The sequence below is a fragment of the Zygotorulaspora mrakii genome, chromosome 6 (assembly GCF_013402915.1).
Source record: "Zygotorulaspora mrakii chromosome 6, complete sequence".
Taxonomy (NCBI): Eukaryota; Fungi; Ascomycota; class Saccharomycetes; order Saccharomycetales; family Saccharomycetaceae; genus Zygotorulaspora; species Zygotorulaspora mrakii.
In genome coordinates, this window is record NC_050724.1 from 414334 (window position 1) to 437321 (window position 22988).

The 22988-nt window shown below is 41.5% G+C and overlaps 13 protein-coding genes across 13 annotated transcripts; 5 read left to right on the plus strand and 8 right to left on the minus strand.

Moving 5' to 3' along the window:
• Window positions 1-451: 451 nt before the first annotated feature.
• Window positions 452-1597, minus strand: MCK1 (serine/threonine/tyrosine protein kinase MCK1; the record flags this gene model as incomplete). The annotated part of the gene is made up of 1 exon (XM_037289531.1): window positions 452-1597. One exon carries the CDS (start codon window positions 1595-1597, stop codon window positions 452-454), a length of 1146 nt encoding a protein of 381 aa, XP_037145426.1.
• Window positions 1598-2162: 565 nt separating this feature from the next.
• Window positions 2163-2885, plus strand: MRPS18 (mitochondrial 37S ribosomal protein uS11m MRPS18; the record flags this gene model as incomplete). Its single annotated transcript, XM_037289532.1, has 1 exon — window positions 2163-2885. The coding sequence occupies one exon, from the start codon at window positions 2163-2165 to the stop codon at window positions 2883-2885; it is 723 nt and encodes a 240-aa protein (XP_037145427.1).
• A 753-nt stretch (window positions 2886-3638) lies between these two features.
• RPL25 (60S ribosomal protein uL23) lies at window positions 3639-4386 on the plus strand (the record flags this gene model as incomplete). The annotated part of the gene is made up of 2 exons (XM_037289533.1): window positions 3639-3651; window positions 3971-4386. 2 exons carry the CDS (start codon window positions 3639-3641, stop codon window positions 4384-4386), a joined length of 429 nt encoding a protein of 142 aa, XP_037145428.1.
• A 232-nt stretch (window positions 4387-4618) lies between these two features.
• Window positions 4619-5518, minus strand: BXI1 (Bxi1p; the record flags this gene model as incomplete). The annotated part of the gene is made up of 1 exon (XM_037289534.1): window positions 4619-5518. The coding sequence occupies one exon, from the start codon at window positions 5516-5518 to the stop codon at window positions 4619-4621; it is 900 nt and encodes a 299-aa protein (XP_037145429.1).
• Window positions 5519-5862: 344 nt separating this feature from the next.
• On the minus strand, window positions 5863-6978 carry MDH2 (malate dehydrogenase MDH2; the record flags this gene model as incomplete). Its single annotated transcript, XM_037289535.1, has 1 exon — window positions 5863-6978. The coding sequence occupies one exon, from the start codon at window positions 6976-6978 to the stop codon at window positions 5863-5865; it is 1116 nt and encodes a 371-aa protein (XP_037145430.1).
• A 1054-nt stretch (window positions 6979-8032) lies between these two features.
• Window positions 8033-9511, plus strand: TRM13 (tRNA:m4X modification enzyme; the record flags this gene model as incomplete). The annotated part of the gene is made up of 1 exon (XM_037289536.1): window positions 8033-9511. One exon carries the CDS (start codon window positions 8033-8035, stop codon window positions 9509-9511), a length of 1479 nt encoding a protein of 492 aa, XP_037145431.1.
• Window positions 9512-9878: 367 nt separating this feature from the next.
• Window positions 9879-11165, plus strand: YPT11 (Rab family GTPase YPT11; the record flags this gene model as incomplete). Its single annotated transcript, XM_037289537.1, has 1 exon — window positions 9879-11165. One exon carries the CDS (start codon window positions 9879-9881, stop codon window positions 11163-11165), a length of 1287 nt encoding a protein of 428 aa, XP_037145432.1.
• Window positions 11166-11232: 67 nt separating this feature from the next.
• TRM11 (tRNA (guanine-N2-)-methyltransferase) lies at window positions 11233-12534 on the minus strand (the record flags this gene model as incomplete). Its single annotated transcript, XM_037289538.1, has 1 exon — window positions 11233-12534. One exon carries the CDS (start codon window positions 12532-12534, stop codon window positions 11233-11235), a length of 1302 nt encoding a protein of 433 aa, XP_037145433.1.
• An 856-nt stretch (window positions 12535-13390) lies between these two features.
• HRP1 (Hrp1p) lies at window positions 13391-15082 on the plus strand (the record flags this gene model as incomplete). The annotated part of the gene is made up of 1 exon (XM_037289539.1): window positions 13391-15082. The coding sequence occupies one exon, from the start codon at window positions 13391-13393 to the stop codon at window positions 15080-15082; it is 1692 nt and encodes a 563-aa protein (XP_037145434.1).
• Window positions 15083-15210: 128 nt separating this feature from the next.
• On the minus strand, window positions 15211-16797 carry SMF1 (divalent metal ion transporter SMF1; the record flags this gene model as incomplete). Its single annotated transcript, XM_037289540.1, has 1 exon — window positions 15211-16797. One exon carries the CDS (start codon window positions 16795-16797, stop codon window positions 15211-15213), a length of 1587 nt encoding a protein of 528 aa, XP_037145435.1.
• A 1378-nt stretch (window positions 16798-18175) lies between these two features.
• On the minus strand, window positions 18176-19024 carry RPS19A (40S ribosomal protein eS19; the record flags this gene model as incomplete). Its single annotated transcript, XM_037289541.1, has 2 exons — window positions 18176-18590; window positions 19005-19024. 2 exons carry the CDS (start codon window positions 19022-19024, stop codon window positions 18176-18178), a joined length of 435 nt encoding a protein of 144 aa, XP_037145436.1.
• An 816-nt stretch (window positions 19025-19840) lies between these two features.
• On the minus strand, window positions 19841-20714 carry RPL18A (60S ribosomal protein eL18; the record flags this gene model as incomplete). Its single annotated transcript, XM_037289542.1, has 2 exons — window positions 19841-20289; window positions 20603-20714. 2 exons carry the CDS (start codon window positions 20712-20714, stop codon window positions 19841-19843), a joined length of 561 nt encoding a protein of 186 aa, XP_037145437.1.
• Window positions 20715-21161: 447 nt separating this feature from the next.
• Window positions 21162-22682, minus strand: MCH4 (Mch4p; the record flags this gene model as incomplete). Its single annotated transcript, XM_037289543.1, has 1 exon — window positions 21162-22682. One exon carries the CDS (start codon window positions 22680-22682, stop codon window positions 21162-21164), a length of 1521 nt encoding a protein of 506 aa, XP_037145438.1.
• Between the last annotated feature and the right edge of the window lie 306 nt (window positions 22683-22988).

The following is a 22988-nucleotide window of genomic DNA, read 5'->3' on the forward strand; positions in this document are numbered from 1 at the left end:
TTTGAAATAGATATGAACTATTTATAAGCAATAAAAGACTGTTACGCAGAGCTAACCTGTCTGTTTGCATTGTAAGACTTTACAAAGTCAAGGTTAGCAACGCATTTGGGCATGGTCACAAAAGCGTTCAGCCGCGTAGTGAAAGAGTGGATTACTGAATGGATGGTAATCGTTTGAATATCGAAGTGATATTCACGTCTATGATATCTACAGTTACTATGGGAAACCAGCAATATTAAAAAATGTCTTCGACCTTTCAACAAGAAAAGAAATTTCAATCGCCAAAGTATTACTTTGGAAACCTTTTACATAACATGACATTACATGATGAACTTTTTGTATCGATGATTTAATAATTTACATTTGCTATTATTGATATTAGAAAGACATTGTTATATGATCGCAAATACAGGAAAGATTTATTGTTTTTTAGAGACATTAATTTATTCATTCAATCAACTGTTGCAGTTTCTTCATCGTTTCGTAATTTATTCTTTGGTGGTGCAATTTTATCGAGATACTCGCCTATCACTTGCAGTTCAAATTGGCTGAATTGAAACAAATTTGGTAGTTGAACAGGTTGAGTTTGACCTCTGGGGAAAAAGTATTCTTCCTTTTTCAGATCACCGAAGAATGCATGAGCTAATATTCTTCTTGGTGACAACCTCAATTGAGGTTCATAAACCAGTACTTTCATCAATAAATCAATTCCGTCTGAGCCTGCATGACCGAAATGTTTTTCAAAGCGTGATTGCGGAGAGCCAGAAAATAACGGTTTAGAAAATAATGGACCATCATATGCTGGGTTAGAAAAGAAAATAAATTTTTTATCTGGTGGACCTAACAGTTTCGCAATTTCCCTTAGTTGCAATAAAGGTTCTTGACCCTGAAAGACAGCTTTGCCTATCAACATTTCGCCTATCACACAACCCAATCCCCATATGTCGATTTGTGTTGTATATTGCGTACACCCGACTATCAATTCAGGAGCTCTGTAAAATCTCGAACAGATGTAACTAATTGACGGTTGGTTTTGTTCCAGTTTTTTCGCAGATCCAAAGTCACAAATCTTCAGTACACCCGTTGTTGGATCAACCAAAATATTCGAAGGTTTAATATCACGATGGCAGATTCCAAAAGCATGTAAATAAAGCATACCACGAGTGATCTGGTAACTATACAGTTTGACATGCTTTAAAGGTAATTCCAATTTGTTCGATGAATAACGGCTAATTTCCAATTGCAGAGTCTCTGGCAGACATTCCATGGCTAAATGCTGATAGACCTTATTGTCTACAGGCGATACATGTGTGAAGAAATATTCCAGTCTAACAACATTCGGGTGGTCTGTTATCCTCAAGATCTGCAACTCACGAGATTTGTATTCTGTCTGAGCAGGAACCTTCTTGATAGCAAACGGACCGTACCATTTCTGCTTGTCCGGAGTAATATACGCTTGCACCACAGTTCCAAATGCCCCATGCCCAATCTTCTTGTACTCTTTCACTAACATTCTCCTCGTATTGTTTGATCTATTGGATGTTACATCATTGGCGATAAACTCCTCGCATTTCGCGCTACTCAAACTGTTGGACATCCCCCCTTTGACAATTGAGAATGATGAGATATGAACTAGCAGGCAAAATGAAATGTTTTGTGATAGCCTTGTTCGATATCTTCACCCACTATGTCTGCACTTTCCTCCTCTTATCAGAAACAGTGAACAAAGGCCCTTCAACGAACTGCGCTTAAATGCAGATTCCTCCGTTTCGTCACCCGAGAAAAGTAACTAATTGACCTCAGTGATTTCACCTTAAGAGCCCTTGTGACAATCTACACTTCGATGAACCTTTGATTGTTGCACGTTTTTCTATCTTGTTGCTTGTTGTTTCTTGTTTATCGATTTATCCCCTGTCTGTTCGAGGTGGCGAACCACAACATACCTGCACGAAAGTCAGTTCTGGCTGATACGTAGGTAGTGATCGTGAAAGCGGCAACGTCAAGATGGAAAGCCCTCCTCGTATGTAGTGACTCCATGCGAATCTCTTATATGATAAAATGAAAAATATGTAGAACAGCACTAAGACAAAGGATATCTATCGTGCGGTTGATCGATAATCGAATCCATCACCGAGACACTATCACTAGCGCTTTTACCAGGTATGCTGGGACTATTCAGAGGGCTCTGCGGTATGGGAATGGCTCAAAGTGGCAGGTGTACGAGAAGTGCTCTAAACATTGCCGGTCTCAATGGCACCATCAGACACAAGTCCGAATCTGCGGATGGCAGAGACGCAGCAAGCGTATTGAAGTTCTCCAGTATCACGGATTCCATAGGCAGAAACAACAAAGATATATCAAATGTGATCAGCCCGATATCGGGGCTCGGCAGCGAGCAAAACAAGGACGACGGAAGCAAGACGGCTCGGAAAGCCCACGAAGTGCCCGTCAAGTACGTCCTCAATTGTATCTTTGGCAAGAACAACAGTCATTTCACATACTCGGCAGTCGTGGAGGACGTGAACTATCTCAGGAACAATCCGGGACTGTCTTACAACGAAGCGTTCCTTTACTACTTGAAACTGCCACAAAGGGTGAAGTTTTCGGTCTCGACAGGTTACTTGGGATTCCGCAAAGCCGCCCGGGGCGAGTACGAAGCATCGTTCCAGACTGCCGCCAAGGTGTTCCAAATGATCCACGAGAAGAAACTACTCAATAAAGAGATCGAGATCGTCATGAAGGATTTTGGCAAGGGAAGAGCGGCCTTCGTTGCGGCGCTCAACGGCAAAGAGGGTAACTTCATAAGGAAACATATTATCAGAATAAGCGATAAAACTGCATTGAAATTCGGTGGTGTCAGATCGCCAAGAACAAGAAGATTATGATTTCTGTCTCTTCCACTGTCCCCCAAGATACTTCTTCTACGTCATCATGTACATATATAAATTCGCAAACAGTCATCGGCCTTTATTCCAATATGATTTCAATAAGTCATATTGTAGTAGTATATAATGAATGAACATGCGTAACATTGGTAAAAAAGAATAATGCAGGACTGTTCTATCTTTCGAGCCTCCTATGTATGTGGTGTGTGGTCTCTGCGTATTTTTTGTGTTATGGATGTGGTGTGTGGGCTCGAATTTTGAAAAGGTGACTTTTCTATCTTGTTTTTTCATAATTCCTCTCCCTCGCGGTGTCGGTGAAAATGTGCAGTGAGTTGGAAATGCAGAAACGCGTGCCCTGACAATGCTGGTGGTGGGTCCTAAGGCTAGGCAGAGATCGCTGTAGCAGTTCCGGACTGTGAGCTGGGCTGCAGTGAGCTGGGCTGCAGTGAGCTGGGCTGAGCTGGGCTGAGCTAGTGGAGACGAGGCCGGGCAGGGACAGCTTCTGCACTCCTGTTTCCTGCTGGCTGCACGCTGGCTCGTAAGGGAACGGGCGCAATAGGTGCTCAGGTTTGGGCCCCGTGTGAGATGGAAGATCGAAGGACTAACAGGCGTTCCGTGTAGTGCCCTGTGGAAGGAGGAAGCTTTGTTGTGGTCATTGGGGTTACAACTGAAAATTGAAATTTTGGATTTATTTTAATATGGTTACGATTAATTACTTTGTTTAAGAACACCAAGAATCAAATAACCACAAGAATGGCTCCATCTGGTATGTTATAACGGCGGAAAGAAGAGATAGACGAGGAATTAATCGAGACAATGCGTAGTCGGAGGTTTTCATCGATAGGAGAAACGAGGATATGGATATGAATACGAGTGGGAGTATGAGAGTAAGTCAGGCGTATTTTGTACTTTTGGGGAACCAATAGATTATTACCCCCATTGATGTATTCAACAAGAGCACCGTTCTCCAAAAAATGATATAAGCGTTGTGCCATCTCAGCGTTACGATTGATTCCTGCCACGCTGGAAACAAGAATCATAGTTTACTAACAATAATTGAAATTTTTATTTTCATTGTAATACAGCTAAGGCTACTGCTGCTAAGAAAGCTGTTGTTAAAGGTACCAATGGTCAAAAGGCTTTGAAGGTTAGAACCTCTCCAACCTTCAGATTGCCAAAGACCTTGAAATTGGCTAGAAAACCAAAATACGCTTCCAAGTCAGTTCCACATTACGTCAGATTGGACTCTTACAAAGTCATTGAACAACCTATCACTTCTGAAACCGCTATGAAGAAGGTTGAGGATGGTAACACTTTGGTCTTCCAAGTTTCCATGAAATCTAACAAGCATCAAATCAGAAAAGCCGTTAAGGAATTATACGAAGTTGACGTACTATCCGTTAACACTTTGGTCAGAACAAACGGTACCAAGAAAGCTTTTGTCAGATTAACTGCTGATTACGATGCTCTAGACATTGCTAACAGAATTGGTTACATCTAATCTAATTTCAGAAAAAAAAATATAATTTTATCATGGTATATTTTCTATTTTTCTCATAATTTTGTATAGTGTTTCTCCTAGGAGAAAAGGTGACAAACAAGGTCTATTCAAGTTTTCGCATCTAAATAGAATTTTTAAACCTACTTAAACTTTAATCCATTGGGAGTTTTGCGACGCACATCACATCATAAGTATTCTTCATCCGATTCTGTCAACATGGTTTAACAAAACCTTAATTATCATCTGAACTTTGCATTATTCTTAATATCGATAGGAATAAATTGATGATATCAAGATAAAGGGATAGTGCGCATTTTATCTCTTCACCGATAAACATTTGCCTGAATATCAGCTGAGTGTCGATAAACAAATAAACGGTAAACACGATTGCACCAATCCAACCGTAAAATAAATTCATTTTTGATCCCATTCCTCCCATGAATAGAAACGAAATTCCAATGCCAATCATTACCAGAAGAGCTAAATTCAACCAGTAATAAATTGACATTGCTGATTCCAAAGCTATTTCGAACTTTCCCGAAAGCGCCATTAGTGTAACTCCTATAACGACCACTGTTGTTACTACAATAGCATTCATGACAATATCTTGTGGAACGAACATTATACTACTACCAAGACAATATGCCTCAGAGATAGTGAAGAGGGACAATAAAATGTATTGCCCTCTCTTGGAAAGACAGTACCATGGTATATTTTCAGAGCGAGCGCTAGTTCCGTTACTGGGTCCAGCTACCAGGGGATCACTTATTTCATTCTCCATCTCATACAACTCCCTTCTTGGAGCCCACGCAATCCAGAGACACGTCACCAACGATACAATGATACCCAGGATATATAAACCCATATGATTCACAATGAATAATTGGAGGCCCTTAGAACGCAGTGCTAACATGGAAAATACTAACGTAGTCAATAACTGCACTGAAAGTATGGAATACACTTTAGCCATAAACTTCTGACGGATTTCAAACTCACACGCCGATATAGTCACTGAATATTTGAAGTCTTCAGGAACATTAGATCGCCGTTGTTCCACAGGTACCTGTACGTTATGATCATGGTTTAAACTTTCGTATTCTTGATATGGAGGCGGTTGGTTAACTTTCGACATAGTCGTATGGGAACTGCTGAGTGCTTCTGTTTGATATTTGAATGAAAAGACGAAAGGGTTGTGTTAATTCTATTTTTAAGGGCTATCTCCAAGTTGGCTTATACTTATATATGCAGAATATGGCCACGTGAGCAAAGCGGCAAAACGGCGAAAGGGGAGGAAAATGACGGAAACTGAGAGAATAGAAAGAAGAATAAAAACCTAAGCAAGAATATTAAAATGTAATAGATAAAATAGATATAAGGAACAGCTGTTAGCTGAATGGAATCGATAGAGAGTTGCAGTCAAATTTTTTGAACGTGTTTTGAAAAAAAAATATGTGTGTACGCACGAGTTTGGTAGACTCAAGATTTGTCAGCGGATCCGATTGACACACCGGCTTCAATGCTACTGCCAATCTTGGACAGACATTGCGGCAGCATAGTGTTTCTCTCATACTTATCCATGACCTCAACGATCTTGTAATAGATATCCGTGTAGCCATTGGCTGGTTCGATAGTTACTGGTACGGAAAAATAGGGTTGGTTCGCAATCAGCGGTAGAAGCTTCCGAGCTGACTCGTTGACAGGGGCTTTTTCCCGGTTCAACAACGATATGTAGAACGTACCCTGGATGGTTCTTGACTTGCCAATAATCAGCGTCAAAAATTTGACGGTCTCCTTGAATGCAGCATGGGCCATCGATAACGTCGCAGAGCCAAGACCTTTCTTGGCCTTGACAATCTCGTCCCCCCCGAATTGAACACGGTGGACCAAATACTTTCTCTCGTCGGCCGAGAGTTGCCAGAAAGGCTGCGCTAACGAAAATAATGGCATTATCGTTTCCCCCGAGTGACCGCCGATCACAGGAACTTGAGGCAGCGGATCCGATATCGTGGTGGGGTCGTGTTTGACCATCACTTCCCTCAAGAACGTCGAAGCACGGACAGTATCCAGCGTGGTTATCCCAAAGACTCTTCTCTCGATCTGCAACCCTTCACTGGCCGCGCTTCGGTTCAGTTTTTCCACCATGACCGGGACCAACGAGTTGACCGGGTTGGAAATGATCAAAACGAACACCCTGCTGAGATCCGCGTGCGCCTCGATGGACTCCGTCAGCTGCGAGATGATGCCTGCGTTGATACTCAACAGATCCTCCCGGGTCATGCCCGGCTTTCTGGGCACGCCCGCGGGTATCAGGATCAAGTCCGTGTTGACCAGGCAGTCCCTTATGCCATTGGGCGTGCTGCTCGAGTGGTACGACACGCTGATTGGCGTGTCCACGTGAGACAGATCCGCGGCGAAGCCCTCAAGCACGTTTTGGTTGACGTCGTAAAGCGCCAGGTGGATGTGTGTGTTCTGCAGGTCCCCCAGGTACATGTTCAGCTGTGTTTTCAACAGAAGCGACAGCGACTGACCGATGCCGCCCGCGGCGCCAAGGATCGAAACTTTTGTCAGACTAGCAGTCAGAGAGTGTGGCATTGTACAAATTCGTACCGCTGGATGTATTATGTGTATCGACTCTATACCGTGGCGAATCTATCTGCTACAGCTCACGAGCAAATCAGGAGCAAATCAGGAGCAACTCACAAGCAATTTACACGCAATCCACAAGCAATCCACCGATTACTCAGACCCAACTTCCGCCAGATCATCCCAAATATCCTCTCCATCGTATACTTATATACCCATCGAGTCCCGGAAAAACGTTTTTATTCTAATCTTGATAATATACATGACACAACCACAGCCGATGTGACGGGGAGAGGAGAGATGACATGCAAACAACCAAAACATGCAAGTTCATGCATGATGGCAATGACACTTGCTAAGAACACCTAGCAGGAAGCCTTGCCGCACCGAAGCGCATTTCGGGCTGTCCGCTTTTTCGTTGTCCGGTTTTTTGTTTTTTTTTTTGTTTTTTCTGCTTACCTGTGTACACTTACTTGATGACGGTAATAACACAGCTGAAGGAAGAAGACGAATGTGGAAGAGAAGGTTTCTTCATTCGACCGAGGCGTTTTTGCGTTTATTATGTGCGATGGGAACGGTTGGGGCCGAGGCAAGAAGCCAGGGCAAGAAGCCATGTCCGGGAGGGATTCTAAACGGCCGTAGGATGCCGTGCGTGCTGCTCGGGTACGACGTTGTACGAGCGGTGAGTGGCCGTGGGTAGCGGGACCGTGTGGGAGCGAGTGCAGTTGAGAGTGGGCTCGTTCGGGTGGACTTCCGGTGTCAAGCAGTGGGACGGCGAGCCGGCTGGATGCATGGCGTCATTGCCGACGTGGCTGTCGTGTTGAGCAGGAGACGTGCGCCAGGGGCATCGCCAGCGTCGCGGGCGTTTTTTTTGTGACGTTGCCATTACCCCGCTTCCACAGGTTGGGGAGGGGCGGGGCGGAGCGAGGGGCTTGCAGATCCCGGATTGCGGTCCGGGACCATAAACGCCGAGGCGCCGGCGTGTCCGGGGCAGTCCGGGCCTGTCCGGAGCGCCAACTCCGGGTCACGCAGTCCCGGACAGGCTCGGACGTCACCTGGGCAGATGGCGATCCGCGTGCGCGCGCATTTTGTACGGGACGGCTGGCGAAGATGGCAGCCGGGTCGCCAGATCTGCGATGAGGTTGAAAAAAAGCAGCGCACAAGCCAAAGTGATGATGCTCGAGTTGGCGAGGCCACAGCAGCGACGATGACAGCTGAACCAGCAACTGCAGGAGCCGCAGCCGCGGCTGCTACGTTGCATGACGATAGGAGATGCACTTTTTACATGGTACAGAAGCAGAGACGGTGCGGTATGATGTGCAAGAAAGGCTGCGACATGTGCAGCGAGCACAGTGGATTTTCTTCGCAGGGCACCGCTGCAAGGCGGGTGCCCTGCCCGCTCGACCCCAAACACTCCGTGTGCGAGTCGAACCTGCGCAAACACCTGCTGAAATGTAGCAAGCTGAAATTGAGGCACGCGAACGACGACAAGCCGTACTACTGTTTGGATTTCAACGCGGCAGCACACCGTTGCCATGACGTCGGGGCAGGGTCCGGGGGAGATGCCGACGGGGGCGTAAACGACGACAACGCCGATATCAACGAGATAATCGTCAAGATGATTCCGATCCTGGAGGATGTCTACTCGAAGAATTTCGTGGACGAGCTCCCTCTGGATGTGAAGCGCAACGACTTCATGCTCAACGGGAGGTTCAATCAACTGGTTGCGAACAAGAAGCATGCGATTCAGCAGTCGTCTCTGATACAGCATCTTTGCACGCGAAACTTAACCCGCAACACGTCATTTGTGGAATTCGGGTGTGGCAGGGCGGAGCTGTCGCGCTACGTGAATCAATTTGTGACGCACGAAAATACGGCACGCTCATCGCCGCATTCTCAGCACTTTGTTCTCATAGATAGAGCTTCCAACAGAATGAAATTCGACAAAAAATTCGCCGACGATTTTGAGGAAATGACGGGGTCTGGTGCTCCGCACCCGATGACGCACAGATACAGGATCGACATCAAAGATCTGAAATTGGACCCGCTTTTGCAGGATGGCAACTATGTGGCGATATCCAAACACCTTTGTGGCGTCGCCACTGACTTGGCGTTGCGATGCATCGCGAATAGTGAAAAACTGGTGCAACCGGGCCAGTTGCAGCTGCAGGGACTGTGCATCGCAATGTGTTGCCGGCACATCTGTGATAGCGAAGAATACGTTAATCCTGCTTATATAAGAGAGCTAATTCGCGATTATGATGCAGATTACACCTCTTTTTTCAGGGCACTCCAGAAAATGTGTTCTTGGGCCACTTGCGGCAGAAAACCAGGCCTGAAAGATGACGACACCAATGGGCATTTCACTCAATTGACCGTCCAACAGAGAGAGTCATTGGGATTTATGGCGCGCAGAATTATTGACCACGGTAGATATAAATGGATTGCTTCAATTGTTCCACAAGATTATAAAGTAGAATTGCTGCGGTACGTTCCACTGAACGTATCGTTGGAGAACGTGGCCATGATCATACATAAATAATTTGTATGAACTTTAAGGGTGTATTTGTAACTTTTAACTTCAAAGTGTACTTTTAACAACTAAACATCAAATGTAATAAAAGATGATATTTTTCTTGCTCGAAGCAAGGCATTGTTTTGCTTCGATTATTCAACGGTCCTGACCTGCATTCAAGCACGGGGACCATCCTACTTAATCAACCACACACATATATATGCAAGCACGTATATGGTTTCGCCTCGCAGCGTATCACGTGATCTATCGTCGCTTTTACTTGTTTTAACGTTCATTACCAAGAACGATAAAATAAAAGATAATGATAGCGTATTAATAAAAGCCAACGTCAATCAAGGAAAAATTTGGCTACGATCCGTCATTCCCACAGGTCATGTCTCGCAAAAAGCGATACTCTGTCTATATACCCACAACACCACTATCACCGATTCTACCGATTTATCCATCTCCCATTGATACAAAACATGCACTGCAGTCATCAAGAACGTCAAGAGCATCGAGTCCTTTCATTACACATAACGACCATCAGGTACCAAATCGGCTAAGCTCACGAGATTCCTCCTCCTCATTCTATAGAGTTGCATCTTCTGGTGTAGATCAGATTTCTATAGATTCTCTTCCTGCCAATACACCAAATATAAAACTTTTACTGATCGGCGATGCAGGTGTCGGCAAAACTGCTGTAATACTGGGATATTGCAACGAGTTGCCATCAAAGGGTCAACTAAAGATTATGAATGATGCTGGTACACCTATTCGCGATAAAAGGAAAAATACAGAAAATCTAAATAGTAGCAAGTCTTCTAAAAGGAAAAATAACAGAACTATTCAAATGAAAAAAAGGTATAGTCTGAACGACTATGAAGAACTTTTCAATAAGAAACATAATTCAAACTCTTTAACAAATTTCACCAATTTAAGCAATGATGAAATTTCTGAAGATGGTAATGAGGAAAATTTGGATGAATTAGTGGTAGAGACAAGGTCAACTATAGGTGTTGATATCAAGACAAGTATAGTAAATATTGATAATAGATTTTTCAAATGTATTTTGTGGGATACAGCAGGACAGGAACGTTATAGAAATGCAATGATACCAATATTATACAAAGACGCCAACGGGATCATTCTAACGTATGATATATGTAACATGCAAAGTTTCGAGAACTGTTGCAATCACTGGTTAAAAGAGGCATTAGAAAATTTTGATCAGAGTGATTTACAAAACATACGTTTTTACTTGATAGGAAACAAAATTGATCTCTATACTGAGAGGAAAGTAACACATGAAAATGTTATTGAGGCTATTGAGAAAATTGAAACAAATTTTAAGGTCACAATTTCTGGAAATTTTGAAATTACGTGCAAATGGCCACATGTTGTCGAAAGGACAGTAAACATGATAATACAAGATTTGGTGGAAAATGCGTGCTACGAAGTCATGGATTATAGTGCTGAACAAACTCCATCATTGGATGGTTCTGCAGAATCAAATAATTCAAAGAACAGCGATAATGAAAGTGATGAAAATACCCTAAGATATCGTCATTTCAACAACAATAAAACAGATAGAAATAAAAAAAATAGTAATACAGTAGATATCTCCAAACCAAATAATTATTTTGAAGTTTCATCCTCGGATGGATCATGCTGTGTGTAACATTAATACAAATGACAATAATAACGATTAAGATTACTAATAATTCTCCTTTTTCGGAAGTTAATCATTAATTAAAATGACTGAAATAACGATCTCTGAAATTTGCTTGCGATCTCTTTTGACCAATATTTTCATTACCAGAATATTCAGAACCTCTATTAATATACACTAACAATCTTCTGGACCATTTATTAAATTCTTGAACACAATTGTATCTCAGTTCCAAATTGGAATGCAACGGAACGATTGTTTCTATATTCTCATCATTTGCTGTTGGCATCCAAAATGCTAGTCTGCCACCCACAGGTAATCGCTCAGAGGCATATTGGAGTAAATCATCCAATAATGCATCCAATGAGTATGGTTTCTTTGTTGGAATATAATCACGGCGTGCAAATGCTTTCGTGCCATCAATTTCAACATTCTCTTTACCAATAAACCTCTCCGGGTTTTTTGCACCAAGAACTTTTATTCCTTCTCTAATACCATACGGTGGATCACATAGTATAGTGTCAATCACAAGGGTTCTCCGTAGCGCATTATGTGTAAAATCCATTGTTAACACATTTAAAAATCTTGCGGAATCTCCATACATCTCAAAGTTTGTGCTAATATTATGCTGGGCACCCTTACCCCTAATCATTCTACCATCAATGTCAGAGCCAATCACAAGTGCACCATAATGGCCACCAGAGCATAAAAATGAGCCTGTACCAGAGAAGGGATCATACATTATACTTCCAGGCTTGACCTGCGCTATATTTGCGCTTACCAGAGACAACTCCGCTTCAAAACTCGTGGTACCTTTGTAAGGTCTTTTCTTCAGATCATACTTCTCTACCGCAGCACGGTCACTGCACTGAATTAAGCGCCCAAAAAATAACTTTATTGGCACCGTTCCAGGTAGATTATCTGATATTGGTTCATATTCTTCTATGACAGTAAAGATTTCTTGTGGCCTCTTCATATCTATCTTGCCTTGGAATTCGACATATGAGAAAGATTCAATCTGTTTCACTCTGTTCGCTTTGCTTGATCCCCTGTATGATTCGAACTCAAATTTAAATGTTTTGGTGCGGTTATCGGACTTGTACTTCTCATAAAACGGCTGCCCTCGTATTGACTCGTGCAGTTCATGAAGGTTATCACCTTCCCCCCAATATTCATATATAGCCCTGCTTAAGATAGACCTCTTAATCCAATCGCTTGCCGCCTTGTCGTCCTCTAATTCAACAACAAAGAATGGACTATCATCTCGATAGCTGCTAAAATCAATCTCCAGTTGGTACAGATCTGCTAGTGATTCTAATTCGGCTCTTCGAAAATTGGAGTGGACCTGTACCATATAAACCAAATATTTCTTTTTCATTGCTGCAAGATGTTTCTGAGTACCAAAACAATTATAAATAACCACAAAAAGCCCTTCAATTGAAGCTCTTTTTTCATTGATAGCTCATCATTTGCATGCGATGAGCTGTATTTTCGTATATGGTCTGAATATTTTTTCAGAGTGTCCGGATCAAAAAGGCGACCCTGGGGAGCCGGACAGAAACACCAAAAGAAACATTTTTGGTGGCAAAGCGGTGGGGGTGGCCTGGGCGAGGAGAGAAAAATTTTTCTCTGGGAGTATAAAAGAGGGAACATTTTCTAGGCAGGGGGCTTCCAGTATTCGTCACAACATCAGCAATCAACAGGTATAAACAACACAGAGATAAACTACTCTCTTTAGGCTTAGATCTTCTGGAATTTTTTTGGTTTTACTACAAAAAGTGAAGTCTCAATCATTTCATAAAAAGAACGTAGCCTCAAGATACTTTTGGTGAAGATTCAGGTGTTAAGGCATCGTATATTATACTTTGAAACTAGGCATATACGTCGGACTTTGAGGTTTTTTAGTCAAGTAGAGGATTTAGGTATTCAAAGACATATTCTTTACATATCGTAAGTTTTGAAGACGAGGGGGAAAGCGAAATAGTAGCATCTCTTCAGTTTCAACAAAAGCACTTGTAGGTAAGAAAACAAACCAAGCCAAAAAATCCATCAGGAAGCAACCATAGCGAACTATTTTGGGAACTATTTTGCTTTTTTGCTTGCATATCGAACAAAAAAAATAACATAATCAGGAGCTCAGCGGGGGAGATTGTTGATTTTATTTTCTTTGATTATTTAATAAACATTCACATTCTCACATTCACATTCGAATTCATACTCATACACTAGGAAATATGAATTCTGACGACGAAGACTTTAATGATATTTACGGGGATGAATCCACATCCACAACAACGGTAGTGGAGAACAAGGAGGAAACTAATAAAGATGCGATCAAAACAACCACCAATGGAGATTCTACTAGTAATGCCACGTCGTCGTTAGATCAATTGGCTGCACTACAGGCGTTATCATCTAATTTGAATAAAGTATCTACACCTAATAGTAATAATAGTAGTAATGAAACTAGTAGTGAAAGTAAATCTAATAATTATAATAATAATATTAATAATAATATTAATAATAATATAGATCAGCAAGGCGTCAATTCTTCAGGAAATCCAAATGAGAAACCAGGTCAAGGAACAGAGATGTCATGGGAACAATTACAACAAACAATGTCACAATTCAATCCACAGCCAACACAACAGCAGCAACAGCAACAACAAGCAGCATTGAACTCCGTTAAAGCTGATTTATCAAGAGATATTTGTAAAATGTTTATTGGAGGATTGAACTGGGAAACTACTGAAGATGCATTGAAAGACTACTTTAGCAAATATGGTAGAGTTATCGATCTTAAAATCATGAAGGACACAAATACAGGTAGATCAAGAGGATTTGGTTTTCTAACATTTGATGAACCTTCGAGTGTCGATGAAGTTGTTAAGAGTCAGCATATTCTTGATGGTAAAGTTATTGATCCAAAGAGAGCCATTCCGAGAGAGGAGCAAGATAAGACTGGTAAAATTTTTGTCGGTGGTATCGGTGCTGACGTTAGACCAAAGGAATTCGAAGAATTTTTTGCTCAGTGGGGAACAATTATCGATGCACAATTAATGCTTGATAAGGATACTGGTAGATCGAGAGGTTTTGGATTTGTCACCTATGATTCACCGGATGCTGTCGACAAGGTATGTCAGAATAAATTTATTGATTTTAAAGGTAAAAAAATCGAAATAAAGCGAGCAGAACCCAGACATATGCAAAAGCAACAAGGCAATGAGAGCAGCATACAATCTTCATCAGGTATGCCAAACCCAATGGCACAAATGTATCAAAATCCAATGATGGGTGGTATGGGTGGTTTCAATCCAATGTTCAACCCGCAGGCAATGGCTGAATACTATCAAAAGATGCAGGAATACTATCAACAAATGCAGCAGCAGACCGGTATGGATTATAGTCAAATGTTCCAGCAACAAATGCAACAAATGTCGATGATGATGCCGGGTTATAACATGCCTGGAATGGGTAATACAGCAGGATCTCCAACGAACGGATCTGGAACTCCAAATGCAGGTGATGAGTCAAACTCCAATAATAATAGTACTTCTAATGTACAAACTATAGGTGGAGAACCATCTTCTGATCAGAAAAATGATGAAGCAGATCCTTCTAGTGATAATGGCGACAATAAGCTACAAATAAATCTACCAAGGGGTCCAAGAGGTCCTTCATCATCTGAAAAAGGTTCACATTACGGCCGCAATGATCGCGGTGAGCGGGGTGAGCGCGGTGACCGTGGCGACCGTGGGGATCGCGGGGATCGCGGGGATCGTAGTGATCGTAGTGATCGTGATTATCATTATCGTGGTGGTCACCGTAACAACTACCGTGGAGGCAATAATAATGGTGGTGGTGGATATCGCGGACGCAGTGGGTTTAACAGACGTAACAATGGATATCATCCATATAACAGATGATATTTTAATCAAGCGTATCGTCAAACCTATTAGAAGCGAATATATATACATACGTATCTCTCTTGGCTTCGGCTGTATACTTTTTACTGACTTGTTAGTTAATGAATTGTTTGCTTTTCGTTTAAATTTCAATTGATGTCTCCATGAGATATGCCTAGCTGCACAATAGCATAGACGTTTAAGAATGATAAAAAAATCCAAATCAAAACTGCAGCAATTGTCGTAAACCAATTGTTTGCCATGTTAACTTTTCTGGTCACAGAACCATCTTCATCTTTAACTTCAGCGTTCATTATAGATTTCTTGCAAGTGAAATAAATTAATGGTGCTACCAAGAATGGTAATAAAATAGACAATACAACTTGTGAAGCATTCAGAGCTTTGGATAATGCAGGTCTACCGATGCATATAGAGACAACAAGACATGGTATCATAGATATAGCTCTTGTTACAAGCCGTCTCTTCCAAGGGACCAATTTCCAATTGATGTGTCCTTCACATACAATCTGTCCTGCAATGGTACAAACAACACCAGCAGATTGTCCACTCAATAACAATGCCACCATAAAAACGGTACCTGCGGCAGGTGCTAAAGTTTTGGAAAGTAAATCATGAATGGTGTACAAATCAGCATCAGCAGCGCCTTCTGTTCCATACAAGGTAGCTCCGGATACGATTAAAATCGAGCAATTGATGAATAGAGCTAATGTGAATAAGGTCAATGCAAGTTCAACGAAAGAGTATTTCATACAATATCTTATCGCTGCTAGAGATGGCTTGTAAGAGAAATACTTGGTCTCCAATACTTCTTCTTTCGATTTCTTGTCAGCAAGATCGGAATCAGAAATCGAATAGTTACCATGACTAACGTCATATTCCAATAACCTTGGCTGAACCAACCCTGAACCCAAAAACAGAGAATGTGGCATAACAGTAGCACCGAGGATACCAATAGCAGTATACAATCCATCATGCTCAAACATTTGAGAAGAAGGCACGAAGCCCCTAAATATACGTCTTACTGAAGTGGTCTTTGGAATATATGCGAGCTCAACCGCAAAACATATGCACACTCCTAGAACAAGTAGAGCAACACCATATTCAAACATTTTGATAAATCGGATCGAAGAGGTACCAGGCTTGTAAACGAACATAATCGCGAAAACATCTATAACTGTTATGACCACACCAGCTGGCAATGGAACTTTTATCAGAATATTTAGAGCGATTGCAGTACCAATGACTTCAGCAATATCAGTAGCTATAATGGCGCATTCGGCAAAGAAATACAGAGTCAAGTTCATCCATCTGGGCAAATATGCTCGACATGCACGCGATAAATCCAATCCAGTAACTGAGCCAAGTTTAATACATAAGCATTGCAGAAAAATAGCAATGAAATTTGACATTAGAATTATGCAAAGTAATGAGAATTGGTTTGAAGCACCCGCACTTACCGACGTGGAATAATTACCAGGGTCAATATATGCAACACTCACCATTAGACCAGGGCCAACAAACTTCAAATATTTGAAGAAACTTTTCTTGAGAGTTTCCATTATACTGACATCTTTGTGACTTCCCTCTGAAACTTCGATTTGCTCTTCAATAATGAATGTATCCTTGACATTCCAATCATCGTTAGACCTTGGGCTATCAGTCCTTTGAGGGTCTGCAATCCTGCTAGTGCTCTCTTGCGGACCTGAGGATTCCATTGTGTTACTGGTGCCTTGAGAATTGATCTTGCCCTTCTTTACTTGAGGCACCTTCCTTTTATACAACAATGCTGCAAGACGCTGAGATGTGGCCAGCCCGAAATTCCAAACACTGCAGTGTGTCGTCGGCTTTAGGATAGTTGGTTTTGGTGATTGTGCCAAAGTAGCCTAGCCATTCATTCTCGCGAAAAATAGGTGCAACAACGGATCAACTAAGGGTAATACGGATACAATCCATATCTTGATCGCAGATTTGGGCTTACAAAAGAACTTTGTGTTTCTTGAACACCCATTTTGAATTGTAGTAAGGCAGCTTTCCTGTTACTGATGACAACGGTAGACTGAAGAACGTTCCTGATCGTACTCGTCTTACCTAGAGATTATTATCGAGTCAACAGGGAACTCAACAACTTACTTAAGTAGTCTAATACGCACTCTGTGAAATCACTAGCCCCTACTTAATCTAGATTAGTTGAACTTTTGGTATATATGACGGTGCTCAGTTCTTATGTGCATGCAGCATTTTTTTATTGGAGGGCCGAGGATATCCATGAGTTACGCAACCTGAAACCATCCCAGAATCGTTAGTTTCAGCAAGATTGTCTAGTCCCGTCTTATCCCTTTCCTGCTTTTTCTTGAATCTCTTTTGAATGATTATTCATCCTGCTTGCCCTTGATCAAGATCTCGTACAATCCTGTTCAAAATAATCTTTTAGGGGAGGAGCTATCGTTGGCCCTACTCACACTTTGACGTAAAGAATCCAAATAATGAGAATGTTCTTTTTCGCTCTTTAAACCGCCGATGGCTTCGAGGTGCAGTGCTTTTAATTGGAAGGGCAGTTGCGATGACAAGATATTGAATTACGAAATAACAAGGTTGTAGAAGTAGCTGAGACTTGTTTATCGCAAATCATGCTAGACCATGACAGGGCTAGACAAGACATATTTCAGTTACTTGCAGGCTTCCACAGATCTACTTCGAATCTCTAGTATGTGTAGTATGTGTATAGTAAGCTGGAGCAGGCAAGGTTTGGTTCACATAATAGTCTCAACAAGCGTATATGCAGTGTGCTGCCGCACTAATGGTGGAATGAAAGAAACGAAGTAAGAAGCTTGCGGTGTACGATAAAGTAGAGGTGATATATGAAGGAGAAATGATTCACAGAAGATGGGCACGGACGTGAAAAAATATTTACTTATATTCTATCGAAGGCTTAACGCAGCAGATGCCCACAGTCTCGACACATTTGCGAGCATTCCAACACCAAAATTAAAAAGATTTCCAAAAAGGCGGCTGAATCTTAATTGAACTTTGTATTAATTGCAAAATGAGTAGATAATAAAATGTACACAAAATATCCTAAGATTAGTGAAATATTTATTCGTCTTCTTCCAAAGTTTGAGCGGCGATACGGTCCAAATCTCTTTGACCGTTTTCAGAGATTCTTCTACCACCCTTTGGAGAGTGTTCAACGACACCGATCTTTTCTAATGCTTGCAAAACCTTTCTGTTGACGGAGCCCGAAGCATTGACGTGCTTGGAAGGTCTGGAACCTCTGCTCTTAGCACCACCGTAAAGCTTGTTCAACTTACCGACGCCGACTTCTTTTCTCATGTAAATGTGTCTAGCAACGGAAGCGGCACGCTTGTAGAACCAACCTTCAGCATCTTGTGGAGGCATTTCGTTACCAGCAGAGGTCTTGACAATGTCAACGTAACCTGGAACGTCTAACTTACCTTGTCTTTGCAAGAAAGAAGCGTAAGCATTGATGAATTCTTGAGCAGCAACGTCTCTGTAAAAAATGAAGGGGAAAATATTGTTAGTAAAATTAACGTTCCAATTCCACGTAAGAGTCTGAAAATTGAATGAATTCAAAATTAAATGGATCCTACGTCTGCGCTGGCTTTTTCCTTAGTGTTCTGCTAAAATTGACTGCTTCCCTTCTTCTGATGTCTTTTGTTTGGTTCAATCTATCTTGCTATGGCACTGCGCATTCCACAGTTCTACCAATGATACTGATGGCTCGTTCGCTGCCATGAAAATGTCTCTATTAATTCACTTTTGTATCTCCTCGAGTCCCTATCTATACTGTAACTTGTGGATTTTCCTTTCATACAACCATTCGCTCATTTGCTCTGGCATCCGTTTATTCATTTATTTTCATCCATTCACTCATTCGTGCTTGATTCGCTATATTTATACGTACCTAACTGAAACACCTGGCATAATGTCCTATTGATTCTCTCTTTCTTTACAAACCCTCTGACAGTACTTAAGAAATGCCTTTACACTTCTTAATACCATTCAAAATCTGCACTAGCTTACTTACCCATTCACCATCAAACCGTGCGCAACCACCGATTGTTGATACTTCCCACACTTACCAGAGCACTAACTGGAATTGTCCCAAGTTACCACCACACCCAGTGTCAGACGAAACTTTCTCGGCCTAGCGAGGGGAAAGAGGCTCCTTCCAGCCTGTCGGCGTAGACTAGATCTGCCACTAGGACAGAGACACCCTCGCACCGAGATCTTTCCATTACGCAGCCAAACGAGAACGGTTCCCCTCTGCAGCTAGAAGGACGAAATGCCGCTAAACCATCTCCAAGCTTGCGGCCGGTCTAACAACAGCTAATACGATGACGCGAAAAAAAATGAAAATATTCAGAAAAGCAAAAATGCATGGATGTTATGTTTGGAGAGGTATGGGTTCACCAAGTCCTGAAAACAGTCCCTCGTAGGAGTATTTTTGTCTGGAGTTGTACATGGTGTATAAACCTGGAAAGTAAAGAGGCATAAGGCGTGGTGGATATAAGATATTCGAATTGAAAAGTTGAGTTACTCTGTTTAATATACATAACATGAAAGATAAAAACTTATCGTAAAAATCAAATGCCAACTAATGCTTGTTTACTGCTACAAATAAACTTATACATGTAAATTTTATAGTAGAAAGAGTAAAACATTAGGTGACAAAATGAAAGTATTAAAGATGATAGTGGTTTAAAAGGTGAAGTATGTAGACATGTTCTTTTATCTAACTTACACCTTGAAACCTCTAGATCTTCTTCTACCTCTAGCTCTTTCGAATTTTCTACCCTTGGATTGAATTCTTGGAGCCTTACCCTTGTGAGGACCGAAACCGAAATGTCTAACAGCTTCTCTGGAGTTTCTTGGACCTCTCAAGATCAAGGTATTTTGACCCTTTGGAGCTCTGACAGCCAATTGGTCAAGAGTGATGGCTTCACCACCAGCCTTGACAATTCTGGCTCTAGCACTAGCAGTGAATCTCAAAGCAGCAACAGTAGCTTTTGGGAAGTCCAAAATTCTAGAGTCGTCAGTGACGGTACCAACAACGACAACGGTCTTGTTGGAAGCACCCTCCTGCTTCAAAGCTCTACCAATTCTGGAAATAGACACTGGTGGTCTGTTGATCTTGGACATGTACAAAGCCTTCAAGACAACCTTGTTGAATGGAGCATCAGTACGACCTATAGCAAAAGAGTCGATTGTTAGTAAATCTAATGAATTTTGAAGGTTCCAAAAATGAACATTTATCAGATTCTGCTCACTGATCGCACAGAGTAACTCAGAGGATGAATTTCTCTGCACTCGCAGAATTCGAGGCATGCAGATGAGTACGCTTACTTGAACGTCGTCGTCTGCATTCCTTTGCAAGGAAATGAAATTACTGATAAAAGAACCAGATTCCAAATTATCGTCTTTGTGGTTCGGGTTATTACCCAGAACACTTTGTTTAGCAGAATCCTTCAATTCATTGGATAACAAAAATTCCACACATACGAGCTAAGAAAGTGTATAGTTTGACTAACAATTTCAAGTAGACATTGTCGGACTTTGGAGCGGTTCTGTGACCGGATCTCTTGTGTTGTTTGGAAGTGTGATCAATACCCATCTTTGCAAATAACTTATTTTCCTCAGCCTCTTGTAATTAATTATAAAGATCCGATACTTCTTCGTAATGAGAGGAGAATAAATCTTTAATATGGGGGAACAACCGAACTACCAAACTATGATGATGACAATGACACAGTTCATTGGATACTCTCGTGCGTCGGTAGAGAAGTTTCACACGAAATTTGAAAAAAAGATGAAAAAATGAAAAAAATGAAAAAAATGAAAAAAAACAACAATTTGACTAAACATCAGAAAACCACATGTAGTGGTAGCTTAGAAATTGAGAATCCTAACATCGCACTATATAAGGAAATTACAGTCATAATAAAGGCGTATTAAGTCATGATGTATGAAATGTATCTATAATAATAAAGTTTGTTAATGAATGATGAAGTGCCCATAGTAACTGAAAGTGTAATTTAATTGTTCCAGAAATTTGTATGATTTAAAATTTACGCATTCCAATGCCAACACAGTAGTATCGTACCATTAAGAAGCAAATTGCGCCTGCGGCCATTAATGTAGAAACGTATGCGATGAATTTATTATACTCCGAAACCGAACCACCACCAATGATGGAACCACCGATAGGCAGTACTGCTAGCGTAAGTAGTGCCTGTAGACAGTATGCCGTTGAGTACCTCTTGCCGAAATCTTCTGTTTTTGATATTTGCCCTATGCATACAGGAGTAAGGGAAAGAATGGAGCCTGTTGAGAATCCATACACGCAGACATAGGCCCACAAGGCACCGATGTGCCCGCCAAAAGGTAACCAAATAATAAAGTCAGACAATGCTGCTATGGAAACGGTCAGAATAACAATGTTGAATCTGCCCATGTATCTGTCTGCCACGTAGCCTGGAATGTACCTACCTAGAATCCCCACAGCATTCGTTACGGTAATCAAGGCATAAGCGATTGTTTCATTATTACCTCTCATCAGGGCGTAAGAACCCAAATACGTCGCGGAGGTGGTCAAAGATGATTCTTCAAGAGCAACCCCAAGTGCTACCAAAAAAAAATTCCGCTCCAAGTAGTACCTCCAGTTGAAGGATGACGAAAGATACCATGCAAGCAATTCCCTCTTTGAGTTGAACGGTTGAGCAACTGGTATTTCCTTTTCACGAGCCAACAGAATTGATACCAGTAAGCAGGAAAGACATATAAATCCTAATATTCGTATCGCCCACTGAAACCCAACCTCGACATATAGATTTCGCAGCATCACAGGAAAAATAATGCCACCAACAGATCCACCCATTGTCGCAATACTTGTAGCAGTGGCCCGTTTTTTGAAAAACCAAGTAGCTACTATACTAACCAATGGTGTCATTAGTATACCACTGCCAGTACCGGTTAATACTGAGAAAGATAATATAAACTGCCAAACAGTGCTACAGTTAGCCAATGCCATAACACCACCTACATACGCAATTGTCCCAATGCACAGAGGCATTCTGCTACCATTTCTGTCGAAGTAACCACCAGCCAAGATACAGCTGAAGAACGAAATCGACAGGTAAAGCGAGAAAATCCATGAAATAGTAGATGGTGCAACATTTGCTAACTGATTCTTCGATATATACGATTCGATCGCACCAATCGAATTCATCAGCCCAAACACAGGTATAAGACCAACAAATGACCCAAGCACTGCAAGCCAGGCTTGCATTCCTCCATCCGGAAACTCTTTATCTTTATCTAGCAGTAAAACATCATTTTCATTATTCGAAATCTCAGCGGTGATAACCGAGGTTGAAAACTGAGGTACTAAAACTTCGTTGTTCTTTCTAAGAATTGCATCTTCTACATCAGGCTTTCCTTCATATCCAGATCTAAGATTCGAATTGGAATTGTTTCCATTGGTCATCTCAATTGCTGCATTTTCCAATGAACTGGACTTCTTGCTACGACTTTTACTAAATAACAGCCTTCCTGGTCTTGCAACAATATTTACTGGAAACATTTTTGACACGGTTGCAGCCGGTTGACTAAACTTCTATTCGATTCGTCTGCTGCCTTCTTCTGATCACCTGCGTCTTATATGAGATATATATATGACTAATAATCTGTATGTGTTGGTAAAATTCGGACCTTTTCATGCAAATGACATAGCTACGGCGCGAGGAAAACTCTTATCGCCGTCGCCATGGAATCATCGAGAAAAGCGCTGTATATCCAAGGTTCTTACAAGGTCGAAACTTATCAATCATATGTGTCTTTTATTGATTGCAACGAACTGAAAGGGAGCTACTGGATAGAATTAATACAT